Source organism: Alexandromys fortis, unplaced genomic scaffold (genome assembly GCF_014885135.2).
Source record: "Alexandromys fortis isolate MF-2015 unplaced genomic scaffold, M_Fortis_MF-2015_v1.1 scaffold_47, whole genome shotgun sequence".
NCBI classification, from domain to species: Eukaryota; Metazoa; Chordata; class Mammalia; order Rodentia; family Cricetidae; genus Alexandromys; species Alexandromys fortis.
The window spans coordinates 6341181-6353515 of record NW_026067957.1 but is presented as its reverse complement, the minus strand read 5'-3'; the positions used below and the strand labels follow the sequence as shown (position 1 = coordinate 6353515).

General features: G+C 46.5%; 1 protein-coding gene across 2 annotated transcripts in view; it reads left to right on the top strand.

The window, feature by feature from the left end:
• The window catches only part of Flvcr2 (FLVCR choline and putative heme transporter 2), a 57994-nt gene that overhangs the window by 29099 nt on the left and 16560 nt on the right, over window positions 1–12335 (top strand). For both annotated transcript variants that reach the window (XM_050152488.1, XM_050152486.1), the window contains exons 2-3: window positions 3238–3379; window positions 6069–6209. In XM_050152488.1, the coding sequence (XP_050008445.1) occupies window positions 3238–3379; window positions 6069–6209 (283 nt within the window). The remainder of the gene's footprint in view (window positions 1–3237; window positions 3380–6068; window positions 6210–12335) is intronic.

The window sequence follows — 12335 nt, the reverse complement described above, 5'->3', positions numbered from 1 at the left end:
TTTTTTAATTAACACAATATTTTTATTGATTGTTTTGAAATTTTATACTATGCACCCCACCATACTCACTTCCCAGTCATTCCATGTCTGCCCCCGCCTTGGGGGTTCTTGTCTCTTGATGTAGAAGAACAGAGTTCGTCTTGCCTACAGCTTGTGTCGGGAAGATGAAATGCCCAGGATCTTAAGTAAATGCTCAGAGGGGGTCCAGCGATTCCCTGTTCTTTGTGGACCCAGACCCTCATTACTGTGTGGGTACAAAGTTCCCTGACCCCATGACCCATCAAGCCCGGGACAAACAGCACTGTGCTAGGGTGCTGATTGAACTGTGACTCACACAGGGATTTGCTGATCCAGATTACATGGATGGTGATGAGACTGAGGTTTATGGGCCTCAGAGATTGACATTTCATAATAAATTAGATAGGTGAATTTGGTGGGAGGCCATGCTCAGGATGGGCCCAAGGCCTTGCTCACCTTAGGCAAACACTGCTACCAAGCTACATGTCAGCTTGGCACCTTTTCAGCGAGGCAGTTACATCTTGCTTGCTCTGTATCTAGCTTCCTCTATGTCTGGGCGATGACTGCAGACTGCCTCTTTCTCTTCCCAGAATTCTCGTTGCCCCACCTGTACTTCCTGCCTAGCTACTGGCCAATCAGCATTTTATTAAAATACAAGTGACAGGGTACAGACCATTGTCCCACAGCACTCAAAGACCTCAGTCCACACAAACATGTTTTTAAGTATGCCCTGGAAATAGCCCTGACATTACCAAGGCATGGTGATATCTTCCTTGAGGTTACAGAAAGGACAGGCAGACAGACTTGACTTTCATTTCCTATATTCTGCCTCTCCAGACTTTTGTTTATCATGTTTTTTTTAAACCATGCTTTTTACATTTATTTGTTTGTTTAGCACTTGTGCCTGTGTGTGTGTGTGTGTGTGTGTGTGTGTGTGTGTGTGTGTGACATGTATATGCAGGTGCTCATGGAGCCAAGAAGAGGTCATCAGATTCAACCACTAGTTGCAAGTGGTTGTGAGTCCCCCAATATGTGCGCTGATAACAGAACTTGGGTCCTTTAGAAGAACAGCAAGTGCTCTCAGCAGCTATGCATCCACTCCCTTCAAGCAGCCTTCTGCATACTCCAGAGCTAGGAACCACTGGGGGGCATTTGGTGGACAGTAACTGACAGGGGAAGCACCCGTATAGGAAGTAAGTGGAGGCTCACTTGGCAGCGGAAGGGTGTTGACAGTGAGGAGGAAGAGCCAACTGTCTGCCTGCTGCTCCTTTCAGTACCATGGAGCACACGGGCTTTGAATCCAGGGATTGAGTCTTGTCGGTCTAGTCGACCTCTGCTCATGGAGCGGGAAGCCTGCCCGAGTTGATGAACTCTCTCCAGGTTCTGCCTTGGTGTTATGTGACCTGGACCAGCAGGCTGTTCTTCAGTGACAAATTCCAGCAGGGGAGGGACCAGAGATGGGAAAAAAATGAAGAAGATAGGAACATTGGAGTCAGAAGGTCTTTCATGAGTTGATGGCTCAAGACCAGCAAGTTTACTAAGAAGACGACATCTTATATGCTGTTTCCAGGACAAATGCGACAGAACCATCAGATGCTGTCAAGCTATCATTCAACAGAACAGACTCAGCAGCAAGCTAAAGTGATGTTGCACAAGGGGAACACAGGCCACCAGACTGGGTGCTCAGTGACCTTGGAACTGATAACCACAGGCCTTCAAACTGGGGCAAAGGAGGCTCCCAGGATCCCAAACTGCAGCTTCCCCAAGTCTCTGGCCTTACCAAGCACATTCCTGGTTTTAGCAAGAAACTATGTTCTTTCTCCACACACTCAGGCCTCAGGGAAAGTCCTGGTCTGCCCCGACTCCCATTGATTAATGATGACAGAAGGACTTTTGGGAGTTGTCTGTTAGTTACTGCTGATCCACAGTGTTTCTGTTCTCAGGAACACCCAGGTTATCTTATCTGCTAGGTCCTGGGAGTTTTGTACTCCAACACCAGCGTGAGGTATTTTAACTCATGCATGAGTGTACGCATGTGTGTGTGAGTAACCATTTTGCAGCTGTGTCTGACCTCACGTTACAGAAACTTTGAATGTTGCTAAGTTATTAGACAATGAACCAAAGCATCCATGCTTATAAACAGGCTGACATCGTCCACTCTCACTGGAGGCAAGTTCTGTGGCTAAAGGTTATATAAGCTTTTCAGCTGAGCTCTGAGAACCAGGCTAGCAGATTCAGTGAAGCTGATTTCAATAGTACAAGAGAAAAGAAGACCAACATTATATGACTGTACCCCAGAGTTGGAGCTATGGGAACCATTACTGGTTAGTTTGCATTCACGAGAGCCAGCCTGCCGTGTGATTTCTTTCCCCCTAGCTTTTGGGTCAGAAGTGTGTATGAGTCAAGTTGTCATCTAAAAGAATCTTGACTGGGGAAATAATTCTGATTTTTGTGTGAGGAGAAACTGGAAGTTGGGAATTAAATTGCTTTGTGCATGTGTGTGTGAGCGTGTACAGTATGTGTCCATGCTCGTGAGGGGGTGTACACATGTTGACGTGAGGTTGACTGTTGTGGTTGAAATGTATTGCTGTGATTGGTGTAATGAAAAGCTGAACAGACAATAGCTAGGCAGGAGGTAGAAGTGGGGTTTCTGGGGACAGAGAGGACTCTGGGAAGAGGAAGGTGGAGTCACCAGCCAGACATGAGGAAGCAGCATGGGCAGTACAGAGAGATGAGGTAATGAACCACATGACAGAATGTAGATTAAAATAAATGGGTTAATTTAAGTTATAAGAGTTAGTGAGATAAGCCTAAGCTAAGGCTGAGCTTGCATAACTAATAAGTCTCCTTATTGTTACTTGTGAGCTGGCGGCCCAAAGAAAAATCTGACTACAGTTTACACTGGTTCTCTTTCTCCATTGCTTTCTACCTTTGGCTTCTGAGACAGGAGTTCTTTGATTCTGCTAGGCTGGCAGGCTAGTGAGCTTCAGGGATCTGTCTGTCTCTGTCCTCCCAATGCTGGGGTGGCAGCCACACCCAGCTTCTAATGTAGGTGTTAGGTGTGTGGGCTCAGGCCCTCACACATGCTTGCCAGGTGCCTTCCCGACTGAGCCATCTCCCCATCCTGAGAAATTATGTTTCCTAATAGCAACCTCTAAATTTGTCTCTTAGCTCATGGCCATTTGACAAATGACTGACTGATGTGTCTGTCTTCTGTAGCTTGGAATTGCAATTGGGTTTTTGGTCCCTCCTGTTCTGGTACCCAACATCAAAGACCAGGAAAAGCTCGCCTACCACATCAGCATCATGTTCTACATAATAGGAGGTGTGGCCACTTTCCTCTTCATCCTTGTCATCATCGGTAAGATCCTTAGTAGGCTGCTGGTGGGCAGGGGGTGGGGAAGTTACATCAACTCTGGTGGCACCCTTTGGACATGGTCCCAAATACCACAGATACTTAGAGCTACTGGAGGTTGGGCTTCTTATAGTCTTCAGATGTTGTAGCCTGAGTCGTTGTCCCTAATACAGTGCTAACTGGTGCTATGTTCTCTGTTAGTGGCCTAGGAAAGGCTTAATTGTAGCTGACCAGTCTCCATTCCCACCTCACCAGAAGAACTAGGTAGACTGTTGTCACCTTGATGAGACAGACCTTAGGGAGACTCTCCAGTGTCAGAAGCATTATGTGAAGAATGTCTGGTTTCATCTAGTTTCCAGAAACCCAACAAATGAGGTATCTTGTAGGGCTTCTTCAACAAGGAAACTAAGACTAAATTATAAATTATAATAATAAATTATAAACAGAAATTGTTCCACAAACACTAATAATCTAAGGTTAATCTGAGAATACTTGGGTACCAAATTTCTTCATCATTATTCTGATTAGAAAAGTAATGTACCATGGAAAAATATAAAGATAAGACTCTAAAGATAGGAATGACTGCTAGGCAGTGGTGGTGCATGCTTTTAATCCCAGCACTTGGGAGGCAGAGGCAGGTGGATCACAGTGAATTCAAGGCCAGCTTGATCTACAAAGTGAGTTCCAGGACAGCCAGGACTGTTACACAGAGAAACCTTGTCTCAAAGCAAAACAAAAGAAAGAAAGAAAGAAAGAAAGAAAGAAAGAGGAAAAAAGACAAGAATGATCATTAATTTATCCTTGAACAACTTCATCCCAACAAGGAAACTCAGGTAACTGCTATTAACATTTTACACAGATGTCCAATTACTCATCCAAGTATTTGATTATTTCTGTCTCCTGGCTGGCCCCTATGATCCTTACACTCTGGAGGCTGAGGCAGGGGGGTGACTAATTCAAGGACAGCCTACATTGCCTAGGATGACCCTGTCTCAAAGAAAACAAGCAAACAAAACAGCAACAAACCCACAAAAAAAGTGAGCAAAAAAAGTAAAAGAGAAACACGTATTGTTTTCATGTAGGTGACATTCCTGGGATAAATTCAGAAACATCCAGGTAGACTTTTCTTTCCTCTTAGTCACCTGTGTAAAGGTTACCCTGTGCCCTCAGCTCTGAAGCCCTATCTCAGGTGTTAAAGGTTCATCCCTGCATGCGGGCTCACCTGCAGAGTCAGGTGGTTAAAAGCCAGTCCCCTACCACCATTCTCTACATCATTTCATTCCAGGTAGCTTAGACAGAGGACAGAGATTCCCTAGGGCTAGCAACAGGGAGCTATGAGTGGAAGCCGGGAAGAACGAACCAGCCCAGGGCCTCCTGATTCCACTCAAGTTTGAAATTGTAATGTGTCTGCCTCCAAATGCTTGCGTTCATAGCCAGTGAGGTCCTGGATCTTTGCAACCGTAAACTTAAGTGGTAGGACATGGCAATGTTTAGGTATTTAATGAGATCGTAGTTGAATAGTAGTTGACTTTAATGAGATAGCAGTTGAGTGAGTGAAGGATGCAAAACAATCTTACATGAATCCTTGAGCCAACACCCAATGCCACGGAGCTAAATCCCCTTCTTGCATTCCTTTTTTCTGGTGGAAGGGGAGCTGAGCAGCCAAGACAATGGAGGGCACATTCCAGTGGGAGAATTTATCCACAACTATTATTGGAGAGGAAGAGGCAGGGCTCTGAAGTCAAAGCTGGTGTGGTTGTGGGTGGGGGTTACTTTGATCTGCTTGGAGAGCCAATCTCATTTCCAGAACTTCCTCTGGAGGCAGACTGCTCACCTTCCAGCAGGGGTCTCTTGGGACTTGCCAGAGGCCTTGGAGTACTTGCTCAGGCCACGTGGAGAAAACAATTTAGTCAAATAACTAGCAAAAGACACTTGCCCTGCAGAGAGCCAAGTGGTGCTCGGTGGGGTCCAATCACACTGGCTGTGTGGAATTCGACTCTAAAAGAACTAGTTTCCACAAAAGAGTGATCACTCCTAGATCTTGTTTCTTTCATAAGACATGGCTGATTCAGCATTGGCGAAACTAGGAATACACTCAATTTTTGCTACTGTAATTTTCTTTGATTCAGGGAACAGCTTTTGACTGCCATGTTCCAGACTTTGACTCTGTAGTCACACACACACACACACACACCCCACCCCTCCCCAGGAGCGCTGGAGCTCAGGCATTCACAGGGTTCACTAACCTTCCAAAGTTTAGCTTTCTCTTCTTCTCACCCATGCCCCCCCCCTTTTTGTTATGTTATTCTTCAGTTATTGTGGGCTGCCTTGATCTTTGAACACTGCTTTGGAGGCTCAATGAGGCAATTAAAGAAAAGGCAATAAAACAATAGCAGTGCTGGAGAAAATAGCTCAGAGACAAAGTGCTTGCCTCCTCTGCTCAAGGCCCTAGTTCCATCTCCTCTAACTGCGAAAGAGAAAAAAGAGAAAGCAATGAAAGGGCTCGATTGCGAAGCCTCAGACAACGAAAAATTGCTTTAGAAAAGGGATAGGGAAGATTCCTCTGGAAACTGTTACTTCCTTTACAGTTTCAGCCCCTCCCGAGATAACAGAGCCAGCTCGTGTCTGTGTGGTGCTGGTACTGCTGAGATGGGAGCGCAGGAATCTCCCCTCATCTCTCCTACTTTCCTTTCAGTATTCAAGGAGAAGCCCAAGTATCCTCCCAGCAGGGCCCAGTCCCTGAGCTATGCCTTGGCGTCCACCGATGCTTCCTACTTAAGTTCCATCATCCGGCTCTTCAAAAACCTCAACTTTGTGCTGCTGGTCATCACCTACGGTAAGGTGCACAGGTGTCCAGGAGTGACCAGAACTAGCCTGGTGTGTCAGCGTTTCTCCCTCTTTCCAAGTCCCAAATGAGCATGGAAAGCTGTTTAGGGTTGACCTTGGGGCCTCTGCAGACGTTGTAAAGTCCACCTTAGGAAAACCATTCCTTTCCACACAGGTCTGACAAATGCTTGTGGATCTCCGCATCCTCTCTACAGCATTGTGGGTGATTCTCCCTCTTTAGCATCTTAATACTTAGGATTTAAAATAAAATGTCTCAATCCAGCTCAATCCAGGCAGTGAATTGCTGCCTTTTCATGTATAGTTAGTTCCTCCATGATAAACACTGGATACTCCAGGGGTCATGGGCAGATGAGTGAACAAGGGAATGAATGAAGCTGAAAATTACAACTGCTGCCCAGGTGTGGTGGTGCACATCTTTAATCCTAGCACTCAGGAGGCAGAGGCAGACAGATCTCTGAGTCCAAAGCCAGCCTGATCTACAGAGTGAGTTTCAGGACAGCCAGGGCTACGCAGAGAAACCCTGTCTAGAAAAACAAAACAAACAAGGCCATAGCATTTTAAATACCTATCCTTTAGATGGATACTGTCTGTGAGTGGGCACTCTCAGTTCAAGAAGTTGTAAGTCCGCCCAAGTGCACTGCCTCACAGCCTACACTTGACCATTTCACCACTGGATAAAAGTAAAAGTAAATCAAGTGTGTAACACACACAATAACCTGTGAAACAAAGATGTGAGGTTGCTTTGACAAGACAAACTACAGTGAGATTCTTTGGGCCAGCCATGACTTCATGTTTTCCACGGGTGTACAAACTATTGTTTCAGAACACCACCACCATCAGATCTGAGCTAATCCCTACTACTGTCTTAGGGTTCCTATTGCTGTGAAGAGACACCATGACCCACGGCTGCTCTTACAAAGAAAAACATTTACTTGGGGCTGCCTTATAGTTTATCAGAGGTTTAGTCCATTAGCATCATAGTGGGAAGCAAAGCAGCAGACAGGTAGACATGGTGCTGGAAAGGTAGCTGAGAGTTCCACATCTTGACCTGCAGGTAACAGGAAGTGAACTGTTTACCACACTGGGTGTAGCTTGAGCATATATGAGAACCCAAAGCCTGTTTGAGTGACACCCTTCCTTTAAGAAGGCCACACCTCCTAATAGTGCCACTTCCAATGGGCCAAGCATACAAACGCAAGTCCATGGAGGCTTTAAATAGTCAAACCACCACACCATGTGAGGTCAATACTGTAATTATCTTCACCTAACAGAGCAAGAATCTGAAACTCAGAGAGGCTAGGCCTTTAGACTAAGGTCATACACTTCAAGTGGCAGAACCAGATTCAGAAACAAGTTTGATAAACTTGAAAGCCTGCTTCTTCTCTCCTGTTACATAACCCAGGCATTGGACAAAGTCTTAAAGTGCTCCTCTTGTGTCAGCTTCCTCAGTAGCTGGAACTACAGGTGCGCGCCATTCACAGCCAACTCCAAAGCCAGCATTTGCTTGCATATTCCATAGCTGCCCATGTGGTTCCTTCCAGAGCCGTGCCTGGAAGGCTGGAGAGATGGCTCAGCTGAAGAGCGTCGACTGGGTTCAATCCCCAGCCCCCACATGGTGGCTCCCAACTATCTGTAACCCCAGTCCTAGGTGATCTGACTCCCTCTTCTGGCCTTCCCAGGCACTAGCCATGTATGTGGTGCAGATGGACTCACAGACAAAACATCCATACACATAAAACAATAAATAAACAACCACAACTTCAGATTAGCTTCATCAGTGCCCTTTAGCTCAGAACCCTTATCTGTTGAGGTACTAGGTCAGAGACTGTTATCCTTACAGAGAAGTAGTATGTCTCTTAGTCATACACCAAAGCTCTCCAGTAGAGCTCTAGAGGCCCCCGTTAGCCTCTGGAATCTGGTCCTCCATCCCTCATTTCTTTCAGTTTCTCAGCTCTAAGCATGCCTCTGCATTTGTCGACAGTGATATGTCTCCAACCTCTCCACATGCCCAACTAAAACAGCTGAGATCTGCTCGTCACTGGGCAGTATACCAGCATACGGGACAAAACCCTTGGTGAGGAGATGTCTGAGGACGGTTAGGCCTTAGACACATAGTGAAACCCGACGCCTCTGGGTTCCCTTCCAGGCTCAGGATTCTGTAACTCCGAGAACTTTTACTTTTCACCCTGTCTGAGTACATCCCTCTGACTGCCGTGAACGGGACTGCATCTGACAGCAGGGTGTTTGAGGTCTACCTTGCGGTTCTGGGGTAGATAAGTGCTTCAGTGTTTTCTGTGGCTGAAGATGATGTTAGTGGTACCTGCTGGGCAAGGATGCATTGTAGAGTTGTGGTTTTCAGTGCTGGAGGCTGTGAGTGGCAGGGCCAGGTCACTGGCATATGAAAGCATGAAACAACCTAAATGTATTGAGGATGGTGTTCCTGGCTACTGGGAGGCCAACTCTGGGTCACACTGCGGGGTGCAAAGCAACTCCTCCTTGTCTCTCTTATGGCTGGTAGCTTGTATTTCTGTCCTTTAGAAGGAATTACACGTTTTAACTCTATACTACTGGACACTCTAGGTACTCTTCCTTGTCTATTTGGTTATGATTAATGCAGGCAACAAGGAAAACACTTTTTTGAATGTATTTTATTTTATTATTTAGGGCTGGGTCTCGTGAATCCCAGACTGGCCTAGAATGACTGAGGATGACCTTGAACTTGTGGTCCTCCTGCCACTACAAACTAAACGTTGAGATCACAGGCACATGCCACCACGTCTGCTTTATGTGGTGAATCAGTCCTAGAACTTAGTTCACAGTAGGCAAGCACTCTAACAACCGAGCTACATTGTCAGCCCAAGGACTCTTATGCAGTGATAAGGATCTTGGGAAATCTGCTTGTCTAAAAGCATTCAGGAAACAGGCAAAAATGGCCAGTCACTACCACTGCCCCAGGACTGATAATAGCTCTTGTCACATTGTAGGTGGTATGTAGTCAAGAAAATGATGGAACATGCCTTTAATCCCAGCACTTAAGAGACAGAGGTATTTGGATCTTGAAGCCAGCCTTGGATGCTCTGATCTCTGAGTTCAAGGACAGCCAGGTCTACAGAGTGAGTTCTCAAGACAGCCAGGGCTACACAGAGAAACCCTGTCTTGAAAAACAAAACAAGAAAATGAAACAAGCAAAAAAGGAAGAGTAGTGGTAGGAACAATGGGCTTGTCACCCAAACATGACAACAATGCATGAAGCTTCTGGAATCTGCTAACGTCTTTCACAACCTGACAGCTGCCACGTTGAAAGGTGACTGCTTTCCCAGGCTAGTTCCACACCTGCCTGCAGCTGTATGCTAGATCACGGTCCCAGGTGTCTAACATCTGGTCTGGGAGGCTCTGCTTGAGATTCCCTTTCCCTTGGGGGCTCTCAGGTGTCTTCCCCTTCTTCTGCCCTGTGGGAAGGACCAAGCGAGGGATCTCAGAGTGCCTATAAGATCCTAGCTCTCAGGGAGCTTAACAAAGTACAGCGACATCTGTGTATGCAAGCGTCACCATGAAATCCATTACTTTGTATGCAATTAATTTTCTTAATTTAAAAAAAGAATTGATGGAGCTGGAGAGGACCTGGGTTTGGCTTCCAGCTCCCATGTGGTGGCTCACAACCATCCATAACTCCACTTCCAGGGGATTCAATGCCCTCTCCAGATCTCTGAGGGCACCTGGCATGTATATGGTGCACATTCATACATGCAGGCAAAACATGTACAGACATAAAAATAATTTTGTTTTTGAGACAGGGCTTCTCTGTGTAGCCATGGCTGTTCTGGAACTTGCTCTGTAGACCTGTTGGCTTTGAACTCAGAGATCTACCTGCCTCTGCCTCCCGAGAGCTGGGATTAATGACGTGTACTATTATGCCCAGCTAAAATAAATCTTACAAAAGAAGAAGAGGAGGAGGACTGGGTGTGGTGTGCATCTAATTCCAGTACTCTTTTAAAAAATAAAACTTTTAAAGATTTAATTACTTTTATAAATATACATGCTTTGTCCGAATGTGTGCATGTACACCACATGCATGCCTGCTGAATTCTCTGGAACTGGGTTAAGAACGACTGTGGGAATGCTTCTGAAAGGAATATTGGGGCTCTAGCCCCTTCCTGTCTTTTTTAGCTTCCTCTCTGTCAGGAGGTGAGGCGATTTGATCCACTACAGATTCCCTGCTATGATGGGCACTGCCTGCCACAGGCCCAAAACAGTGAAACCTTGAACCAAAAAGAAATCTTTTTCTCCTAAAAGTTAATTATCCCAGTGCCTTTAATGAGGGTTATTTTTATTATTATTATTGCTGTGAAGAGTCACTATGTCCATGGCAATTCTTATAAATGAAGACATTTACTTGGGGTGGTGGCTTACAGTTTCAGAGGTTCAGTCCATTATCATGGCGGTATGCAGCACACAGGGTACCGGAGAGGTATCCTAAATCTTGCAGGCAACAAGAAGCTGACAGAGATACACTGGATGGTATCCTGAGCATAGGAAACCTCAAAGCCCACCCCTACAGTGACACACTTCCTCTAACAAGGCCGTACCCACTCTAACAAAGCCAGGTCTCCTAATAGTGCCACTCCCTATGAGATTATGGGGGCCAATTACATTCAAACTGCAACACCCAGGCATTTTGTCACAATGCTACAAAGCCAGTTAGCACAGCAGGCTTCCCCACGGATAGAATCCAATGGTATACTTGATTAAATGTTTTGTTTTCCATGTTTTCCTTCTGGGAACTCAGATTCAGGCAGCATAGGCGAAGGCCTGCCTTTCGTAAACACTTCGGGCAATTCTGACTTGCAGCAGATTTGGGAATTTCTGAAGTAGCTGTGGGAAGGGTTGATCTTGTGATCCTGGGGCTCCTTTTTCATGTGAACCCCACCACTTGGGAGTCTTCATCTGTCTTTCATCCTTTTTGTTCCTGAACCCAAACTTGCTTTGTAGACCAGGCTGGCCTTGAACTCAGAGAACTGCCTGCCTCTGCCTCCCAAGTGCTGGAATTAAAGGACTGTGCCACCACTGCTTGGCTTCATTTTTGGACTTTTAAGTGGTCCCTGAAATAGTTTTGGGGAAAACACTAGCTTCAACAAAGTTAGGAGACTCCCGGTGATACCTGTCCCACCTGCGGGCCTCCTCAGAAAGGTCACATCCGTCTCCCAGCGCTGTGACGATCAGCTGGCAGGCTCCCCGGGTAGTCACACTGCCTCTGCACTGCACTGACTATCAGATGGTCCCTCTGGATTTGTGGAGGAGGTGCCTCGCCCTCGGGGCAGAGCCTACAGTTCATTCCTGCTCTTCCTGCTCTTGGGTGTGAGGTGCTCAACCCTTTGGACTGTGCAGAGGAGTGGACTTATGTTGTCTGACTTGTCAGGCAGTGTTGAAGACACGGAGAAGCACATCTAAAGACTGGTTCAACAATCCACACATCAGCTGCTAACTCCTCTGGGGCGAGTGTGTAGACCATGGGAAAGACAGACAGCCTTCCCGAGTTCTCTGCTCCCTGCCCTTCTCCACCTTCACCCAGGCTGTCCAGCTGGGTGCAGGGAGAGGCTATTCGCCGGCCACTCTCTAACCGAGTCGGTGTTTCCATCTTCAACAGGGAAAGAATCGGTTTGATCACACACAGACTGTGGGGGCTCGTTCCCAGAGCCCCTGAAGCAGTGGGTCTGGGGTAGGGTTGGGCATGTCAGTAGGTTACACATGGTCACTAACTATCCACTGATTCCCCAGCTCAGCCTTAGTAGCCTGGGCCAGGGTACCCAGGACTCTGCCCTCACAAAAGTATGAATATTGAGGTGGGTTTTTTTTTTCTCCTTCAGTTGGATAATGTGTCTCTGTTTCCTTGAAATTTGCCTACCTTTTTTCATCCCAGCTGGGGATCCAAGTGAAAACAGCTGTTCTACTTGAAGCCAAAGTTCACTTGGCTTTAACAGGGTCAGGCTAGGTCAGGAGGCCGCAGGATGAGCAGGAAGGGCAGGAAGAAAATAGGGGGTGAAGAGAAGAGGCCAGGAGGCTGCGCTCTCTCTCTCTCTCTCTCTCTCTCTCTCTCTCTCTCTCTCTCTCTCTCTCT